The sequence below is a fragment of the Nyctereutes procyonoides genome, unplaced genomic scaffold, assembly GCF_905146905.1.
Source record: "Nyctereutes procyonoides isolate TBG_1078 unplaced genomic scaffold, NYPRO_anot_genome, whole genome shotgun sequence".
NCBI lineage: Eukaryota > Metazoa > Chordata > Mammalia > Carnivora > Canidae > Nyctereutes > Nyctereutes procyonoides.
The window spans coordinates 6498717-6520891 of NW_026575140.1; the positions used below are offsets into that span (position 1 = coordinate 6498717).

At 36.1% G+C, this 22175-nt stretch overlaps 1 protein-coding gene across 1 annotated transcript in view; it reads right to left on the reverse strand.

The window, feature by feature from the left end:
- TERB1 (telomere repeat binding bouquet formation protein 1) overlaps positions 1–22175 on the reverse strand; it is a 46306-nt gene that overhangs the window by 21116 nt on the left and 3015 nt on the right. The window contains exons 2-11 of the mRNA XM_055304781.1: positions 16772–16882; positions 16456–16584; positions 13018–13149; positions 12267–12327; positions 12062–12177; positions 11848–11970; positions 5541–5693; positions 3923–4054; positions 2582–2707; positions 1155–1312 (exon numbers count right to left, since the gene is read on the reverse strand). Coding sequence (XP_055160756.1) covers positions 1155–1312; positions 2582–2707; positions 3923–4054; positions 5541–5693; positions 11848–11970; positions 12062–12177; positions 12267–12327; positions 13018–13149; positions 16456–16584; positions 16772–16882 — 1241 coding nt within the window. The remainder of the gene's footprint in view (positions 1–1154; positions 1313–2581; positions 2708–3922; positions 4055–5540; positions 5694–11847; positions 11971–12061; positions 12178–12266; positions 12328–13017; positions 13150–16455; positions 16585–16771; positions 16883–22175) is intronic.

Genomic DNA, 22175 nt, shown 5'->3' on the forward strand with positions numbered 1-22175 from the left:
AAAAATGCATGTACAGGGTGCCTAGGTGGCTCAGTCAGTTGAGTGTCTGACTCTTGACCTCAGCTCAGATCTTGATCTCAGGGTGTGACTTCAAGCCCCATGTTGGACTCCATATTGAGCTTGGAGCCTACTTAAAAAATAAATGAAAATGGATGTGCATACAAAGACACAAAGCATACATACACAGAAAAAGTACTAAAACGTACACATATACATATTCACATATGTAAAGAAAGAGATTATTACTTCTCCATCCTTTTTCTCTTATACAAACTTTGGATCTCTATCTTCCATGTCTTATTTTTTCAGCATTAATCTCCACTTTTTAAAAATCTTTTTCTTCCTATTCTCAAAGATGGATTCTCAAGTATCAATAATGAATTTTAAATTTGAAACCATTAAGATCTGGGTCTCCTGAATGGCCAGTCAGTTAAGTATTGGACTCTTTTTTTTTTTAAGGTTTTATTTATCTATTCATGAGACACCACAGAGAGAGAGAGAGAGAGAGAGGCAGAGACATAGATGGAGGGATAAGCAGGCTCCACACAGGGAGCCCGATGCAGGACTCGATCCCCAGACTCCAGGACCACGCCCTGAGCTGAAGGCAGATGCTCAACCACTGAGCTACCCAGGCGTCCCAAGTGGTGGACTCTTGATTTTGGCTCTGGTCATGATCTCCTGGGTTGTGGGATCAAGCCTTGTGATGGGCTAAGTGCTCAGTGGGGGGGTCTGTCTGCTTGAGATTCTCTCTCTGCCTCTCCCTCTCCCCCCCACCCACACTCACTCAATCTCTCTCTCTCACTAGAACAAATCTTTTTATTTCTTTTCATTTTTATTTTTTAAAAAGATTTTATTTATTTGTCAGAGAGAGAGAAAGAGCACTAGCAGGGGGAATGGCAGGTATAGGGAGAAGTAGGCTCCCTGCTGAGCAAGGAGCTCAATGTAGTACTTGATCCCAGGGTCCTGGGATCATGACCCAAGCTGAAAGCAGACACTTAACTGGCTGAGCCACCCAGGCATCCCTAGAACAAAGCTTTTTTTTTAAATATTGAAGTAAAAAAAAATAACTTAGCAAGAAAAATCTTTTACCCTCCAACCTCTACTGTAGAAAATACTTGAAAAGAGCTCTATATTCTTTGAAACAAAAAGCCAACCTCATTTCTTTCTCTTTCAAGGTGTTCTAGTCTGTGTAGAAGTTCCTTTGCTTTTTTCCAGTACTCTTCAAAATTCTTCTCTTTAGTATTTATGTATTTTAATTGTTCTTCATTTTCACCAAAAGGATATTCTCCTAGACTTAGAGATAGTTTCTCAGCTTTGTAACATGGGAAAAAATAGTGAATTTATCCATTAGTATAATGGGTTTTTTTGACACTTTAAACTATTTTTTTTATTTTTTATTTATTTATGATAGTCACAGACAGAGAGAGAGAGAGTCAGAGACACAGGCAGAGGGAGAAGCAGGCTCCATGCACCGGGAGCCCGACGTGGGATTTGATCCCGGGTCTCCAGGATCACGCCCTGGGCCAAAGGCAGGCGCCAAACCGCTGCGCCACCCAGGGATCCCTTTTTTGACACTTTAAATATAATTTTAATACTTTTAATAAGGACAACATCATACCCCATACCCCCTCCTCTAAATTTTGCCCATCCAGACTATCTTAATTGTTTAGGTAGTACTAAAAATAAAAGGAAAGCAAGTGGTTGGCAGAAGCCCAAGCCCCAGTCATAAATTAGAACTTTACTCTTCAGAGTTAGAAGAGAAAGAACATTATGAAAATATGTTATGCCAGGCACATAAACATCCTCAGGTATGTGGAAACTGGTGTTAAGGTAGTGTTTTTTTTTAGCAGTTTTCATAAAGCAGTTCTTCCCTATAATCTTTAAGTTTTCTTTTTACATATTGCAGCAGCAGCAATTTTTCTTTCATAAAGACCAATTCAAAGGCCATGATTCCTTCAATGCATGCTCCCTCCTATCACAGGGTCTTTGTGTGCCTCACTGTTGCTTATGGCTGACCTAGTTAACACTATACATTCAGATCTCAGCTCAAGAGTCACTTCCTCTGAAGCCTTTTCTGCTGCAAGTTGAGGTCACAGTATTTTGTTATATTCTAAGATCTATGCTCCATTCATTCCTAACCCTTAGGTTAATATTTAATAATTCATTCATTTTTTTTAGATTTTTCGATGATTATTTATCTAGTTAAAATTAGCTCTATGAGTGCAGACTGTTGTTTCTTAATAACTATATCCCTAAAACCTAGCACAGTGCCTGGTAAATAACAGGCACTCAAATATGTTTTAAATAAGTAAACAAATGTAATTTATAATTTAACTGTAAGTTACCTGTAGGCCTCAAATTTAAGTCCTACAACTAAATTGTCCACTTTGCATAAAATAAGTGAATTATCTATACTGTTGCTCTCTTCCACATAGGTTTTTTATATGCTGAAATACTCTAGTTGTCATATCCAAATTATATATTCTGCTTTTCAAACATAAGAAGAGACTGGGAGCCTAAGGGGTTTGGTTCATCAAAGAAGATAAACTTCAGTATTTTTTTTAAGTAACAATAAACTTACCAATTTTTTTGCAATTGTGAAGCACAAAAGTGGCAGCTTTGTTTAGTTCCTCATTCTGTGATTCAGTTAAGGCTTGTATCATGAGTGGAAGACCATTGTATTTAAAAAGATCATACTGATTTTCCTCTGGAAAACATATCAAAAATGAAAACGGAATACAGTTATTTTTTCATATACTATCTACATAAGGTCATAATTGTTCCTTGTGATTTTTTAAAAAGATTTTATTTATTTATTCACGAGAGACACAGAGAGGCAGAGGGAGAAGCAGGCTCCCTGTGGGGAGCCTGTTGCAGGACACAATCCCAGGACCCCAGGATCACAACCTGAGCCGAAGGCAGATGCTCAACCATTGAGCCACCCCAGTGACCCTCTTCTTTGTGATAATTATGAACGTAGTTTTTTTTTTTTTTTAAATTTTTGTTTTTATTTATTTATGATAGTCACACAGAGAGAGAGAGAGGCAGAGACACAGGCAGAGGGAGAAGCAGGCTCCATGCACCGGGAGCCCGATGTGGGATTCGATCCCGGGTCTCCAGGATCGCGCCCTGGGTCAAAGGCAGGCGCCAAACCGCTGCGCCACCCAGGGATCCCATGAACGTAGTTTAAATCTTAAGAAAGAGTAAAACAAATAGTTTCAAAAGTATTTTCCATTTAGGAAATTATCTTCTGATATAAAATAGCTGTCTCATAAGTGATGATCTCTGAAATACAGCTACAGGATAGAGTCATACCTCGTAAAACAAACAAACAAAAATAGCCCTCACGTGGTTTTAAAAAAAGTTATAGTTGGGGAAAAAATGGGTAAAAAAGGTATATTGTCAGATTAAACCTCAATAAAAAATAAAAAAAAATTTACAAGGTAGAATAAATCCAGAGCACCTGGGTGACTTAGTTGGATAAGCACCCAACTCTTGATTTCAGCTTAGGTCATGATCTCAGGGTTGTGGGATTGAGCCCCATGTCAGGCTCTGTGCTAGGTGTGGAGCCTGCCTAAGATTCTTTCTCTCACTCTCACTCCCCTCCTCCCTTCCCTCCCACTCTTTAAAAAAAAAAAAAAAAAAAAAAGGAGGTAGAAAAGGTAGAATACAAGGAGGAATTGATTCCAATTACATTGGTGAAAGATGTTGAGGGGCTAAGTGCCTAAACCGGCATTGGGCAGAAAGGGATAAGGAGGGGCACGGATGAAGGAAGATGAGGAGCAATATGACTAGTGTGCGGCCTGAATGACTTAAAGAAAGTTAGTACTTTCAAGTCTTTCATATGAAAATAAGAAAAAAAACAAAAATGGATTTCCACTCCACTATTTTAATAAGCACACTAAACAAATTCAATACTTACCACAATCCTCTGTGCAATGACCAAGAGTAAGTATGATGCTAAATTTTTCTCCTGAATCCAGACTTTCATGAAGCAGTAACGTCAGAAGTTTTGAAACAATCTGATACTTGGATAGTATTATTCCAAAAGTAGCTATTGGTATAAAATAGAAAAAAAAATAAACTTAAAACTTATAACTATATATATAACTATATATACATATATATATACACACACATATAAACTATTTGTCAGATCTTATCCTAGGAGAACAATACAATATCAATATAATATCTAATATTTGTATCTCATATGTATGTGACTATAAATGTATTGTAATAAGATAATAGCTTATATAGCCCTCATTAATCTCTCTTTTAAACTAAAGACAATTTATTAAAGCCTGTTTTATGAAGAATGGTTTCTTTTTAATTATCCTAGATTGCTGTGAAGTATGAAGTCAATAGTACACCTTCCTAAAAGGTGAATATACTTACTCCCACCTTACATAAGCCTTCTTATCTAGTGGACTATAGACCCCCCTATGTAACTAATTCCTGTCCGTCACTGAAATACATTATTAGCTGGCCATGGTTCTACTGATGTTAATGACACAGTGAAGAACACCTGAAGCTATGATGCCGTGTTACAAAATCCAAGAAGCTGACGTTTTAAGCTATACTTCTAAGGGGGTTTTAACAGAGTTCACCCAGCATCTAATAATATTTATACCAACAATAAGGTTGTAAATTCTTCAAGGGACTATATCTTTCTTTTTGCATATTTTTTATTGGAGTTCAATTTGCCAACATACAGCATAACACCCAGTGCTTATCCTGTCAAGTGCCCCCCTCAGTGCCCGTCACCCAGTCACCCCAACCCCCGCCCACCTCCCTTTCCACCACCCCTTGTTCGTTTCCCAGAGTTAGGAGTCTCTCATGTTCTGTCACCCTCACTGATATTTTCCATTCATTTTCTCTCCTTCCCCCTTTATTCCCTTTCACTATTTTTTATATTCCCCAAATGAGACCATATAATGTTTGTTCAAGGGACTGTATCTTAATCATTTTTGTAACTCTAGAGCTCACAAGAAGCCCAGCACAAACCAGGCCCTAAATAACTGACTTTTTAAAAAATCATCTTATTTTTCAGTTATTTGTGAATATCAAGAATTGCTTATTACATAGATTTACAGAATATCATTCCTCAGTGTCTCTATATGTGAGAAGCTGCCACAGGTTAAAGTCTGGATCTGCCACACGCTAATTACGGCTGGGTAAGTTAGATCCCATACTGATCAGAAAGAGGCATACCTTAATTCTTTATATAATTTTTAAAAACCTACAAATTGGGTTCTCCATTGCTTATCTTTCTATGATGTCCCTTCATTTCCCACCTAAAGTCTTTAATTTAATACTGCTTTTTCAGTGAAACAAAGGTTTAGAAATGACAGAATCTAACTTGAAGTCAAAGGACCTTGATTTGAACCCTTAGGGAAAGACATTTTTAAGATTCCCTCCCACTTGTGAGAAACTGAAAGTCCAGTCCATGTTTGTGTTCAGTCTACTATTTCAACACTCACCATGCTGAATTCAAACAAAACTCAAGTGCAGAAAAATTACTAAGCATGTTCACTCACGATTATCAGCAATACACGCATCCACTGTCTTTGTCACCACCACTGCAAGCTTAGCACTGGAAAGAGTCTTGTGTGAATCTGATTCCAGTTGCACAAGAACTTGAGACAATACATCCAGTCCACCCACAGATATAAAGTATTTCTGAACATATGCTTAAGGAATAAAGTAGCAGAACTATTAATAGAAGTGTTTGATCCATTCAATTAATTTACACTAAATATGACATTAACATGACTTTTTCAAATACTAAAAAGTCCCAAAACTAAAAAATGAAAAATTCAATCTTTACATGTGTATATACATAATCATAAAATGAACAGGTCATTTACTTGGGTAAAAAATGCACTTTTACATAGAACTAACTACATATATGGTACACTTTCTCATGTGTTAGATATTTTTTTTGTTTCATTTAGCAAGAACTGGTATATTTTGCAAGAATGACACTAGTAAACTCAAGTCCTTCAACAGAGATATGAAGAATACATTCATTCATTTAACTTGGTATTGCAATTAGCAAGCTGAATTCTAACATAACTCATTTCCCAGACTGCTTCAATCTACAAAGGGCAAAGTAATTATTCCAAAGGAACACGTATTTTATCTACTTTATTTAACTCTAATTCTTTTACTTCTTAGAACATAAAATTATAACATATTATTTAGAGTTATAACAACTATTCCAAGCACATTCAGTGAAAAATACATATTTTTAAAAGTCTGAAGCATCTTGTTCCCCTGTTGAAAATGATTCTGATGGGAAAGTATCCCATGGGTCTATGCATTCAATAGTCTTTACAGCCCCTATCCTAGCAGTGGGCTTCTTTTTTTTTTTTTTTTTTTAAATTTTTGTTTTTATTTATTTATGATAGTCACACAGAGAGAGAGAGAGGCAGAGACACAGGCAGAGGGAGAAGCAGGCTCCATGCACTGGGAGCCCGATGTGGGATTCGATCCCGGGTCTCCAGGATCGCGCCCCGGGCCAAAGGCAGGCGCCAAACCGCTGCGCCACCCAGGGATCCCAGCAGTGGGCTTCTAACAAATGGATACATAGGTGTGATTATAATTCTGCCACATATCTTCCCCAATCTACCCGAATACCACAAATTGAGCCAAAATGATTTAAATGAGAAAATTACTTTCTGTGTTCAGTAAAATATGAAGATCTTAACTTTGAAAAAAAAATCAAGTTCAGGGACACCTGGTTGGTACAGTTGGTTAAGACTCTTGGTTTTGGCTCAGGTCATGATCTCAGGGCTGTGAGACTGAGCCCTGTGTTGGGCTCTGTGCTCACTGCAGAATCAGCTTGGGATTCTCCTCCCTTTCTGCCCCTCCATGCTCATTCTCTCTTTCTCTCTATCAAATAAATAAATAAATCTTTAAAAATATTAAAAATCAAGTTCAGAATTTTCTACATCTGTGAAAGGAACTGTTAGGAAATGTTACTGAGGGATAAATATTTTCAATATTATAGAGACTCCAAAAGAGGCTTATATTCTGCAAGGTATTTTCTTTAAAAAACTCTTGAGGGCAGGCCCAGTGGCACAGCGGTTTAGTGCCGCCTGCAGCCTGGAGTGTGATCCTGGAGACCGGGGATTGAGTCCCGCGTCAGGCTCCCTGCATGGAGCCTGCTTCTCTCTCTCTCTCTGGGTCTCTATGAATAAGTAAATTTAAAAAATCTTAAAAAAAAAAAACAAACTCTTGAAAAAAGAAGTATTTTTAAATGCTTAAAAATGGCATTGTGGGGATCCCTGGGTGACGCAGGGGTTTGGCGCCTGCCTTTGGCCCAGGGCGTGATCCTGGAGACACGGGATTGAATCCCACGGGCTCCCGGTGCATGGAGCCTGCTTCTCCCTCTGCCTCTCTCTCTCTCTCTCTCTCTGTGTGTGTGTGTGTGACTATCATAAATAAATAAAATTTACAAAAAAATGGCATTGTGTTACCACAATTTCTAGTAATAGCCTACATAATAAAAATTCAGGCTTATAAGCAATAAGAACATTCTAGTCTACACTTGTACACTGAATATTTCAAATTTAATCTATATTTTCACACCAGTTTCCTGAGTAATGAGGTTCTAAAATTATTACTATTTCAAGTAGACTTTTAGAGAAAAGGGAAATGTCAAAACATCATGGAAAGAAAATCCAATTTTTGGAATTATAGAGGTATATTCCTTGCACATAAAACATGATTATTTGCTTTAAATATGTGAATATAGGTATATACCAACAATGTGTGATAAAGTTCTAGTTGCTCCAAATCCTTATCAACGTTTGATAATATTAACCTTTCTGCTTTTAGTCAGCATGAGTGTACAGTGGTATCCTTGGGGTTTTAGTTTGGATTTCTCTGATGACTAATGATTTCGAGCACCTTTTCAAAATTTTTTTCATTGCTTACTTAAAATTTAATATTCATATCTTCTTTGGTTAATTATTTGTCCAAATCTTGCCCATTTTTTAATCATTAGGTTTTTTGTCTTTCCGATTTTTAAGGGTTCTTATCTATATAATTTGGGTACAAGTTCTTTATCAGATGTACATTTCACAAATATTTTATCCCAGTCTATGGCTTGCCTTTTCATTTTAACATGTCTTTTGAAGAGTTAAAACTTTTAATTTCAGTGAAGTCCAATTTATCATTTTTTCCTTAATGGTTCATACTTTTTGTGTTCTACGAAATCTTGGTCTTCTACCAAGTTATAAAGATTTGCTCCTATGTTTTTGCATAGGAGTTTTTCAATTTCAGTTCTTAAATTTAGGTCTATGGATCATTTCAGGTTTATTTTTGTAAACAGTGTAAAATTAAGGTTGAGATTCATATTATGTGTATAGATATTCACTGTTTCCAGCACCATTTGTTGAAAAGACAAATTCCCACATGGAATTACTATGGCATCTTTGTAGAAAATTAACAACTATATATGTGTGGGTCTATTTCTGGGCTATTTTGTTCCATTGATCTGTCTACACCTATACCAATGCCACATTTTCTTGATTACTATATCAGAAGTATCAAAATCAAGTAATATAAATCCCTTAATTTTGACCTTTTCCAGAACAGTATTGACTATCCTGGTCCCTTTACATTTCCATGTAAATTTTAGAATCAATTTGTCAATTTCTACAGCAATGTCTGCTAGTATTTTGATGGGGGATATTTTGAATCAAGAGATGAATTTGAGAAATGCCATTTAATAATACTGAGTCTTAGAATCAATGAGTATATATCTCCCATTAATTTAGGTTTTCATTATCTTAGCAACATTTCCTAGTTTTCAGCATACAGACATTGCACAAATTTCATTAAGTATATCCCTATGTAGTTTTTTTATATGATTGTAAACAATAATTTACGTTCCCAATTACTTGTTGCTACTATACAGAAATACAGTTGATTTCTGTATATGACCTTGTATCCTAAAACCTGCTAAAATCACTTATTCATTCCTGTAGCTTTATTGTAGATTCTTCAATCACATAATGTATTAATAAATACTGTATTTTCTTCTTCCTTTTCAAACTCTATGCCTTTTATCTTCTTGACTTCTTTCACTGACTTGAACAACACTCAGGAAAATGTTAAAGCAGGGAGAGTGGACATCCTTGTTTTTTAACAATCTTGGAGTTGGGGAGGGGCACATGAAGTTTTTTACCATTAAATATGTTAGCTGTAATGTTTTGTACAGGCCCTTTATCACACTGAGAAGTTCTATCTATTCCTAGTTTACCAAAAGCTTTTGTCACAAATATATGTTGAACTATGTGAAAAGCTTTCCTTGCATCTTTTTCGATTATTTTTTTTAATTTTTTTAATTTATTTATGATAGTCACAGAGAGAGAGAGAGAGAGAGGCAGAGACATAGGCAGAGGGAGAAGCAGGCCCCATGCACCGGGAGCCTGACGTGGGATTCGATCCTGGGTCTCCAGGATCACGCCCTGGGCCAAAGGCAGGCGCCAAACCGCTGCGCCACCCAGGGATCCCTCTTTTTCGATTATTGTATAGCTTTTCTTTTCTGTCATAGCCTGAGAATAAGGTAAATTTTCCAATGTTCAACCAATCTTGCATTTGTAAGATAAATGTCACTTGGTCATAATATATTATCCTTTCTGTATATTGCTGGACTTGGTTTGTAAATATTTTTAAAATTTTAATTATATATTTTTTTGAAATTTTGTTAAGTAAACTCTGCATCCACTAATGACTCCAAGATCAAGAGCCACATGCTCTACTGATTGAGCAAGCCAGGTGTCCCTGATTTGTTAGTGTTTTGTTAAGGATGTTTGTATCCGTGTTCATAAGAGATACTGACTCCGCTTTCTTGTAAGGTCTTTTTCAAGTTTTAGTGAGGGAATAATGCTGACCTTCTAAATGTGTTGGCAAAGGGGTGCCTGGCTGGCTTAGTCATTAGAGTATACAACTCTTAATCTTGAAGTTGGGAGTTTGAGCCCCACATTGGGTGTATTTTATTCAAATAAAATAAAATAAAAATATTAAAATGTGTTGGGCAGTGTTTCATCCAAGTGTTCCAAGTTCCCAAGTGTTTCCTGGCAAGTTATGTAGAATTTATTTTCTTTAAATGTTTGGCATAATTCACTAGTAAACCCATCAGGGCCCAGAAATTCCTGTTTCAAGTTTTAAACTACAAATTCAATTTCTTTAATCTAAATAATAATATTCAGATTATCTATTTCTTCTGAGTGATCTTTGGTGGTTGGTGTCTTTCAAAGAATTTATCCAATTCATGCAAGTTCTCAAATTCAGTGGCATAGCTGTTTCTATTATTCCTTTATTACCCTTTTAATATCTGTTAAGATCTAGAGTGATGTCACCTCTTATTCCTGATATTAGTAATTTGGGCCCTCTCTTTTTATTTTGTAGTTAGTCTGGCTAGAGGATCCATTTCTTTTATTCCCTTTTTGTTCTTTTTAAGATTATATTTATTTATTTAAGAGAGAGCAGAGAAAGAGAGAGAGAGTACAAGTGGGGAGGGGGTGGGCAGAGGGAGAGGGAGAAGCAGACTCCCCAGTGAGCAGGGAGCCCACATGGGGCTCAATCCCAGGACCCTGGGATCACGACCTGAGCCGAAGGCAGACACCTAACTGACTGAGCCACCCAGGTGCCCCTAAAGAATCCATCTCATTGATTTTTTTAAGGCCTACCTTCTTGTTTCATTGACTTTTTTACCCTATTCTGTTATTTTCTATTGCACTAGTTTCTGATCTCTATTTTTTTACTCTGAGTTTAACTTATTTTCTAGTTTCTTACATGGAAACTAATATAACTGATTTGAGATCTTTCTTCTTTCCTTCTACAAACTATGGTGCTATAAATTTCCCTCCAAACACTGCTTTTGCAGCAATCCAGTTTTTATTTAATTATTCATTATTTATTTTTAGCAAACCAATTTTTCGAAAAGATTTTATTTATTCGTAAGAGACACACACACAGAGAGAGGCAGAGACAAAGGCAGAGGGAGAAGCAGGCTCCATGCAGGGAGCCCAACGTGGGACTCAATCCTGGGTCTCCAGGATCACGCCGTGGGCTGAAGGCAGTGCTAAACTGTTGAGCCACCAGGGCTGCCCAGCAAACCAATTTTTAAATGTGCTTTCATTATCATTCAGTTAAAAACACTTCTAATTTCTTTATGATTTATTCCTTTACTCACTGATTTTTGGGGTTTTTTTTTTTAGGTCTTTTTTTTTTTTTTTTGCCTTAAATATTTTATTTATTTATTCATGAGAGACACCGAGAGAGAGAAGGAGAGGAGGCAGAGACACAGGCAGAGGGAGAAGCAGGCTCCATGCAGGGAGCCCGACCTGGGACCCGATCCTGGGTCTCCAGGATCATGCCCTGGGCCGAAGGCAGAGCCAAACCACTGAGCCACCCAGGCTGCCCTTTAGGTCTTTTTTTTAGCACTGAGTTAATTTTCAGATTTTGGGACTTTTCTAGGTGTTTCATTTTTATTCATTTCTAATTTAATTCTATGTGATCAGAGAATTAAAATTAAATTAAATTAAAACTCTGTGGGTTTTAGTTTTCCTATCTAGTTGTTCTGTTTTGTAAAGGTATCTGGAGAGATTCAAAACTATGCTGCTACCTCCATCTTCCCACTTGTCTTCCTAACCATATCTACTTTCAAGATTTTCCTATCTGTAATAGTCTAAATGCAACCAAAATGACCCAACTTAGTATACTAAATTATTCCTTTAATTCAATTAATTTAATAATTAATTCAATAAGTTTTTGTTATGATTTGAACTATGTTTCTTCAAGTAAAACCACAGAATAATGAATACTTACTGTTATTTGCAAGAGTCAGTCCAATAAATGAACAAATAGGGCGAATTACCTCAGGTTTGATGCAATTTATTAGCCAGTCATTAGCATGTGGAAAAAGTGAACAGCAAAGCATTTGATTTTCATCTGAAAGAAGACAAAGTCAATTGTGTTTTAACATATTTGGAAAATATCAATTTATTTTTATTTTTTATATTTAAATATTTGAGATAATTACCGTTTTGAGGATTGTTAACACAGACACACAAAGTACTACACACTGAAGACCATAACTGATAGCTCTGGAATGTATTTTTATCCGACAAATTCAACTCATATTTTGAAAGAACTGTCCTATTTGGTTAAAAAAAAGGCAGCAAATTAATACAAATGTGTTTAAATCTTAAGCAATAAATAATGACAAAAAATTTATGTTTTCTTACCTGAACAATTGTGTAAGAACTGTAATACAACCAGTCTCTCTTACAAGTGTTTGTCCACTCCCTCAAAAAAAGACATGTAATGCACCAATATGGCTTTTGTTATAAATAATTTTGCAGAAGTTAAAAACACTTAAGTAGTACCTTTAATAAGCAACTTATAATCACTTTAAAGTATTACAAACACAGATTTACAATAGAGAAATATTTGTAATCACGACTATACATTGTCAATGCTCAGAGAATGACAGCATTCAAATTTCCTACAAAAATGAAAGAAATTTTAGCTAAGAGCTACATGGAATTTAAGGCCATTGTTGGCTGATACAGTAAACACAGCAACTAAATGGCTAATTCAGTGGAAAACAACCAAACTAATCAACAAATCCCTCTTTGCTTTCAAAGCTGTTCCTTTACAATGCTATTTAATATTTAAATAACACAAATCACTTTACCTATTTCTTATAATAAATATTAAACAAATATATGCTATTCTCTTTTCTTTAAAGCTAGTAGTTCTCAGAAGTTAGTAAGATATAGGGGCTTCTGGGTGGCTCAGCCGGTTAAGTGTCTGACTCTTGATCTCAGGGTTTTGAGTTCAAACCCTAAGTTGGGCTCCAGGCTGGGTGTGGAGCCTACTTAAAAAAAAAAAAAAAAAAAGATACTGATTTATAAAGACTAGAATAAAAGGGAGAATGGCTATTTCAATGTATTATTTTAAAAATGTTTCTACAACACAAAAGAATGTACTTACTATTATTTGAAACTAGAACCAAAATAACATAGACAGTCATTCTTTTCAAATTTGTGTTTGAATCATTATTAGTTAAGAACGAAGTTAAGTCTTCAAACAATTCTGAAGTGCACAAAGTCTGCTGACAGTAAACTGAAAAATAAAAATTTCAATTTCTATGCATTAGCACAAGTTTTAAAAAATGCTGAACAAAATATAAAGTTCCCAAAGAGAGATACCTGGGTAGCTCAGTGGTTGGGCATCTATCTGCCTGGTCTCGGGGCGTGATCCTGGGGTCCCAGGATCAAGTCCTGCATAGGGCTCCCTGCATGGAGCCTGCTTCTCCCTCTGCCTATATCAATGCCTCTCTCTCTGTGCATCTCTCATGAATAAATAAATAAAATCTTTATTTTACATAAGTATAAATTTTAAATATATATTTATATATTATATATAAATATACAAATTTAAAAAATAAAGTTGCCAAACAGTTCTCAACAAGATCTCAATTTTTTAAAATTTTTATTTATTTATGATAGTCACACAGAGAGAGAGAGAGAGGCAGAGACACAGGCAGAGGGAGAGGCAGGCTCCATGCACCAGGAGCTCGACGTGGGATTTGATCCCGGGTCTCCAGGATCACACCCTGGGCCAAAGGCAGGCGCTAAACCGCTGCGCCACCCAGGGATCCCCCAAGATCTCAATTTTTTTAAAGATATTATTTATTTATCTGACAGAGACAGAGAGAATACAAGCAGGCGGAAAGGCAGGCAGGCGGAGAGGGAGAAGCAGACTTCCTGCTGAGCAGCGAGCTCTAGGCAGGGCTTGATCCCAGGACCCTGAGTTCATTACCTGAGTCAAAGGCAGGTGCTTAGCCAACCAAGGTACCCAGATGTCCTAATCAGATCTCATTTCATTGACATTTATTAGTCATGCAACAAAATTTCTGACAAATTGATATGTGCTTACTCAATTAACAGACCAAAAAAGCAGTACCTTAATCAGAAATACTTAACTGAGACTCTAAAATATGTACACAATCTCCTAGAATTTCTAATAAAAACAAAAAAAATCAAATAGGACAAAAAATTTTAAGAGGAGTAAGTAAAACACAGCAAAAGAAAAATTTTAGAAAATTCAGTAACCTGCTTTAGAAAATAGACAAATGGGATCCCTGGGTGGCTCGGTGGTTTGGCGCCTGCCTTTGGCCCAGGGTGTGATCCTGGAGTCCTGGGATCAGGTCCTGAGTCGGGCTCCCAGCATGGAGCCTGCTTCTCCCTCTGCCTGTGTCTCTGCCTCTCTCTCTATGTCTATCATGAATAAATAAATAAAATCTTAAAAAAAAAAGAAAATAGACAAATGATGCTTATGCTATTTTTAAGAACTTTCTAGAAATTGGGCAGCCTGGGTGGCTCAGCGGTTTAGCACCGCCTTCAGCTGAGGGCCTGATCCTGAAGACCCGGGATCGAGTCCCACGTAAGATTCCCTGCATGGAGCCTGCTTCTCTCTCTCTGCCTGTGTCTGCCTCTCTCTCTGCCTCTCTCTCTCTCTCTCTGTCACTCATGAATAGATAAAATCTTTAAAAAAAAAAAAAGAACTTTCTAGAAATTAAAATATCTTTCCAAAAAACCAAAATGATACCTTACAGTAGGGTTGTGTGTGTGTGTGTGTGTGTGTGTGATATAATAATACAATAAACAGAATTTTTAAAAAATCATTTTAGAGCACCTGACTGGCTCAGTCAGAAGAGCATGCAACTCTTGATTTGAGGTCGTGAGTTTGAGCCCTACACAGCGTGCAGAGATTACTAAAAACAAAACAAAACAAACTTTAAAAAATAAATAAAATCTTTTAAAAAATGATTTGAACACAGAGATATAATTAGTATTTTATCAATTATTTAGAACCACCTATTAGACTTTCTCTCAAAGGCAAGAACAGTGTCTCATTTATCCCAATGACTAGCACACAGCTTGGTTCCTACCAAGTGATGAATAAATATTTACGGATAAAAAATTTTAGGGGCACTTGGGTGGCTCAAATCAGCTAAGCATCCAACTCTTGATCTTAGCTCAGGTCTTGATCTCAGAGTCATGAGTTCAAGTGTTGCATTAAAAAAAATTTAAGAATAGAAAGTTGTTTGACAAACCAATAATTTTGATTCAACTTCATTTTGGGTATAAGAATACGTTACATAAATTTCCATACCTAGAGCATATTTATCCACATACAAGATGTTGTAGTTATCTTTGTCTTTTGTTTCAAATATGGAGATATATGGAGAATGAACTTAATAGAAAAACCAGAGGTAGACCCACTACATAGGCAAATTCATGAAACATTAATAATATCTAAATCAATGTGAAAAAGATCTTTTTAATGTGTTAGAATAGCTGGACTGCCACATAAAAAAGATAAAAGATTAAACTGGAGCATTCATCATGCCATAACCCAGGATAATTAAAAAGGAAAATATGAAAGTAAAAATAAAACTATACTAGTACCAAAAGTACACGTGGCTGGATTCCCCTAGGACCTTAGAGTATGGAAAACTTTCCTATGACTCAAAATCCAGAAGCAAAAAGGGGAAAGAATGATTAATTCTATTTTTGGAAAAAAATAAAAGACTTCTGCATGACAAAAAAAAAAAAAGCTAAGCACAGTGAGAGAGTGAAAAAAAAAAAGTTTCCAACTAATGGCAAGAAAAATTGTGAAGGATTTTGAAATGAACAAAAATGAGTACTGAATGTCCAATCTAGCACACCCTTCTAGATTATCTGAGTCTTTCACTGTCTTCAGGCTATTTTACATCTCTGTAATTTGTAGAAAACTGATAGTAATACAAGTCATTCATTTTTTAAAAGAGATTTATTTATTTTGAGAGAGAGAGCACAAGCGTACACATGAGCAGGAGGGCAGAAGGAGAGGGAGAAAGAATCTCACGTGGAGCACCACGCAGGGCTTGATCTCACAACCCTGGGATCATAACTTGAGCTGAAATCAAAAGTCAGATGCTTAATCAACTGCACCACCCAGGTGCCCCAGGTTATTCTTGACTGCAGAAAGGGAAAACATTTTGGTCAGTCAAATGCAACTGACTGTTACTGTTGCTCTATGGATATTGACCAGTTTGTGCCTACTTACAAATCTATTTCAGTATTCCCAAATGCCTATGTTGTTTTTTTGTCATTGCTTTTGAAACAGTTGTCATATTTTACTGGTTCCTTCATTAGTTAATACATGAAATAAAATCTTTAGCATGCATGAATTTAGATAGATAGATACATAGATAAATAAATAAATAAATAAAATAAAATAAAATAAAATAAAATAAATAAATACCTGGATAAAACTATCCAGACACGTAAAAAAGGAATTTAATTCTAAAATTATTTTAGTAGTTTGTTGAAATATAACACAATGCTTGAAGGATAATGGAAAAAAGTTTTCATGTTTTACCACTTTGTTCTGCAACAGCTCCTAATGTATATAAGGCTGCTTCTTTTACCATGCTATGTTCACTTGACTTTGCAAGGTTTTTTATAAACATCAAACCACCAATTTCCCGAAAATAAACACCTGCATTACCTATAAGGTGCAAGACAAAACAAAACATAAATCATATTATAATTCTTTTAAGGAGAAAATAAATCACATGAACATAGCAACATAGCATGTAGAGTAACTGAGTTGAAGAGAAAGAACCATGAATATTTCACATATCAAAATACTAAAGAACTAGAATCACAGATAAAAATACACTATCATGTCTTACTGTTTTGTTGACAAATTGAATGAATAGTGACCAAAGCTTCCTTTTGTGAGAAAGGGTTGTCCATTTGATACTTCAGGCACTCCAATAATAAGTTCAGGTCAGTCTTCATTTCTAAAGAACAAAAATTTCATTTTTTAAAAAACCAGATGTTTCCTTTAAAAAATTAACCATTTAAAGTTCACTTTTTAGATATATATCTTTATGTTTGTTTTTAAAATAAGTATATATTCCTTTTATAATCAAACAGTAAAGATACATAAAAGAAAGATGTTCCTTGGGATCCCTGGGTGGCGCAGCGGTTTGGCGCCTGCCTTTGACCCAGGGCGCGATCCTGGAGACCCGGGATCGAATCCCACGTCGGGCTCCCAGTGCATGGAGCCTGCTTCTCCCTCTGCCTGTGTCTCTGCCTCTCTCTCTCTCTCTCTCTGTGTGTGACTATCATAAATAAATAAAAATTAAAAAAAAAAAAAAAAAGAAAGATGTTCCTTAAATAACTTGAAATACTTATAATTATTTGGTTTTTCCTTTGCATGAAATATAAGAATACAAAACTCAAATATTATTTAAATAAAACTACATTGGTTTAAACATCTGTCATTTAGAAATGAACTGAATAAAAATGAAAATGTAATATATTGGAACTTGTGGGATGCTACCAAAACAGTATTTGAGAGGAAATTTGCAATGCTAAATACTTATATTATAAAAGAAGAAAGGACTTGTGACACCTGGATGGCTCAGTCAGTTAAATGTCTGCCTTTGGCTCAGGCCATGATCCCAGGGTCCTGGGATTGAGCCCCATGTTGGGCTCCCTGCTCAGTGGGGAGCCTGCTTCTCCCCTTCCCTCTGCCACTACCTGTGCTCGTGCTCTATCTCTGTCAAATAAATACAATCCGTTTTTTTTTTTAAGAAAAGTCTCAATGACCTCAAACTTAAGAAACTATAAAAACAGTAAGTTAGGGCATCCCTGGGTGGCTCAGTGGTTTAGCGCCTGCCTTTGGCCCGGGGCATGGTCCTGGAGTCCCGGGATCGAGTCCCACGTCGGGCTCCCGGCATGGAGACTGCTTCTCCCTCCTCCTATGTTTCTGCCTCTCTCTCTCTCTCTCTCTCTCTCTCTCATGAATAAATAAATAAATAAAAATTTTAAAAAATAAAATAAAAAAACTAAATAACAGTAAATTAAACTAAAAGTAGAGAATGGAAATAAAGATCAAAGCCAAAAATCAGTGAGATTAAAAGCAGAAAAACAAGAGAACTGTTTCTTTGAGAAGATCAATAAAACTGATAAATCTCGGGACGCCTGGGTGGCTCAGCAGTTGAGCATCTGCCTTTGGCTCAGGGCGTGATCTTGGGTTCCAGGATCGAGTCCCGCATCAGGCTGACTCTATGGAGCCTGCTTCTCTCTCTGCCTATGTCTCTGCCTCTCTTTGTGTGTCTTTCATGAATAAATAAATAAAATATTTATTAAAAAAATAAAACTGATAAATCTCTAGACAAACTGACGAGGAAATAGGAGCACAGACACCAATTACCAATATCAGAATGAGAGAAATGGCATCATCATAGATTCTATTTATATTCAAAAGATAGTTATATACAATTTATCTACAGATTCAATGACTTAGGTGAAATGGACAAACTGCTTAAAAGACACAAATTAGGGATGCCTGGATGTCTCAGTCTGTAAAGCATGCAACTCTTGATCTTGGGGTTTTAAGTTCAAGCTCCACGTTTGGTGTTGAAATTACTTAAATAAAATCATTAAGAAAGACATAAATTATGGAAACTCACCTAAGAAGAAACAAATCATCTAAATAGTACTATACTTATGAAAGAAACTAAAATCATATTTTAAAAACCTTTTGTAGGGGCGCCTGGGTGGTTCAGTTAAGCATCTGCCTCCGGTTCAAATCATGATCTCAGGGTCCTGGGATGGAGCCCCACATCCGGCTCCCTGCTCAGGAGGGAGTCTGTTTCTCCCTCTCCCTCTGCCCCTCCCCTCACTTGTGCTAGCTCGCGCTCTCAAGTAAAATCCTTAAAAAAACAAAACAAAATCTTTTGTAAAGAAAATTCCAGGTTCAGATGGCTGCATCTGTAAACTCTTTCAAACATTTAAGGAAGAGGGGATCCCTGGGTGGCTCAGTGGTTTAGCACCTACCTTTGGCCCAGGGCGTGATCCTGGGGTCCCAGGATAGAGCCCCGCATCGAGCCCCACCTCAGGCTCCCTGCAGGAAGCCTGCTTCTCCCTCTGTGTCTCTGCTTCTCTCTCTCAGTCTGTGTCTCTCATGAATAAATAAATAACATCTTAAAAAAAATTTTAAGGAAGAACTACTACCAATTATACACAAACTTTTCCAAAAGTTTATGGAAAAGGAATACTTCCCAACTTATTCTATGAGGTCAGCATTACCCTAACACGAAAACCAAAGCCATTAGAAAGAGACAAAAGACAACTTAAGACCAATATCCCTCATGAATATTCATGTAAAGAGTCTAAACAATTTTAGCAAACTGAATCTAAAAACATATTAAAATAATAATACATCATGACCAAGTGGGTTTATCCTAAGATTCAGGGTTGACTAAAGATACGAAAAATCAATTCATGTAATATGACAAACATGTAAAATCATATAATCAACTCAGTTGATGCAGAAAAAGCATTTGATAAAATTCAACTTTCATTTCTGATAAAAAGAAATTCAGCAAACTTGGAAGAAAAGAAAATCTCCTCAATCTAAAAATGTATATCTATAAAAAAGAAGAAGAAAAGCCCTACAGTAAACATAATACTTAAGAGAAAAAGACTGAATTATTTTTCCCTGAGATCAGGAACAAGACAGAGATGTTTAACATTGTACTGGGAGTCTAGCCAATGTCATTCTGTTTAACATTCTATTTAATATCGTACTAGAGAGCTTAGCCAGTGCCATGAAGTGAGAAAAAGAAATAAAAGGCATTCAAACTAGGAAGGAAGTAGTAAAACTATCTGCCTTCCTGTACAACATGACCTTCTATATAGATCATCTGACGGAATCTACAAAAGAGCTACTAGCACAACTGAGTATAGTAAGATTTCAGCACTTCCATTTTCCTATAAAATTCTTCACTATCGGGACGCCTGGGTGGCTCAGTGGTTGAGCGTCTGCCTTTTGGCTCAGGGAGTGATCCTGGTATTCAGGATCGGGTCCCACATCTAGCTCCTGGCAGGGAGCCTACTTCTTCCTCTGCCTGGGTCTCTGCCTCTCTCTGTGTCTGTCATGAATAAATAAATATATAAAATCTTTTTTAAAAAATTTCACTATAGCCTTTAAACAATTTCTTCTCTTGGTTTTAACGATTTAAATTAAATTGTATGTATATTTTGACATAATGCTTGAATTAACACTTAAAGTTCTCAAAAATATAGGATGAAGAGAAAAGGTAAAAATACAGAGGAACACACTAAAAGAAACTTGTATCTATTGTCAATCAATATTTAGTCTTCCTCTTAAAAGAAATTCAACTGACAATTTGGTTCAAGAAAATTATTCATGATTCAATTTGTTAGAAAAACCACAGTACAAAAGTTATCACTAAGTAGTCTTGGAGCAACAACAAACATTTACTGATCATATTCTACATTAATAGAAACCATAAGAAGGTTAGTTTGGCTGTATGGATAGCAATAAACCACTCATCATCAACAATATGCCACAAGAGGATTTTTTTTTTTTTTTTTAAGATTTTACAGGCATCCCAACACAAGAGGATTTTTGATGGGGCATGGTGATTTTCAATTCTAGGCACAAAGGCAGAAAACAAGAAACTTCTTCGTGTATTCCTCTATTCCTCGCTGTACTCCCCTCTTCTACTTCGATGTTTTCTATTATAATCCCTCCCTTCCCAAAGCACCTAATGACATTTACAACTCCGTTTTATCTTCTCCAGCCTATGTAACCTAGTTCCTTCAATACTTCCTGAAGAAAATAAAAACTCAAGTATATACAATACAAAAGCACAAGTTATAAAAGAAAATTGGAGAAATTTGACTTAAGATTGAAATTTTTGGAGCTTCAAAAGATATCAAGAATGTGAAAAGACAACTGACAGAAGGGAAGAATACATCTACAAATCAGGTATCTGATCAAGGGCTTGTGTTCAGAACATAAAAGGACTTTTTTTCATATAGAGAACTCTTAAAACTCAATAACAAAAAGATAACCAAATTAAGAAGTATAGACATTTCTCCAAAGAAGATCTACAAAATGTCAATTAGTATATGAAAAGATGCTCAACATCATCATTAGTCATTAAGAAAATACAAAACAAAACCCCAATTAGATACCACTTCACATACCACTAGGATGGCTATAGTTAAAAAGGCAGATTATGACAAGTGTTGACCAAGGATCTGAAGAAACTGGAGCACTTATACATTGCTGTAGGAATGTAAAATGGTACAGTCACTTTGGCAAAAAAGTGTAGCAGTTCCTTAAAAGGTCAAATATAAATTTATCGTAGACTCAGCAATTCTACTACTGGATATATACTCAAGAGAAATGAAAACATGTCACACAAAAACTTGTACATGAATGTTATAACTTCCGAACAGTGAAAACCCAAATTTCCATCACCTCTTGAATGGATAAACAAAATATGATATATCCATTCAATGGAATATTATTTGGCAATAAACAGGAATGAAGATACTGAAACTACCTGAATAATCCTTGAAAATATTGTACTAAGTTAAAGAAGACAGCCACAAAAGCCCACATATTGTATGATGCAATTTATATGTCCAGCATAGGCAAGTCTAGAGACAAAAAATAGATTTGTGGTTGCCTACAGTTGGGAAGGGGGATGTGACCAATAAAGGGTACAGGGTTTCTTTGGGGGTGATAAAAAAAAATGCCCTAAAATTGATTGTAATGATGATACAACACTGAATATATTAAAAACAACTGAATTGTGTCTTTTATTTTTTTTTTAATTTTTTATTTATTTATGATAGTCACAGAGAGAGAGAGGCAGAGACACAGGCAGAGGGAGAAGCAGGCTCCATGCACCGGAAGCCCGACGTGGGATTCGATCCCGGGTCTCCAGGATCGCGCCCTGGGCCAAGGGCAGGTGCCAAACCGCTGCGCCACCCAGGGATCCCTGAATTGTGTCTTTTAAATGGGCAAATTGTGTGTTATGTCAATTATATTTTTAAAAAGCTATTCTATATACAAAAATCAAATTACTGGTATGCTTTGCAGTTGTCTGAATGACCAAAGTAACCCCAATCTCAGTTCTTTTGGGTAACTAATATGGATACTGGGAAAGAGAAAGTCCCCCTTCTCTTTTTTAAGATTTTATTTATTTATTCATGAGAGACACACAGAAAGAGGCAGAGACACAGGCAGAGGAGAAGCAGGCT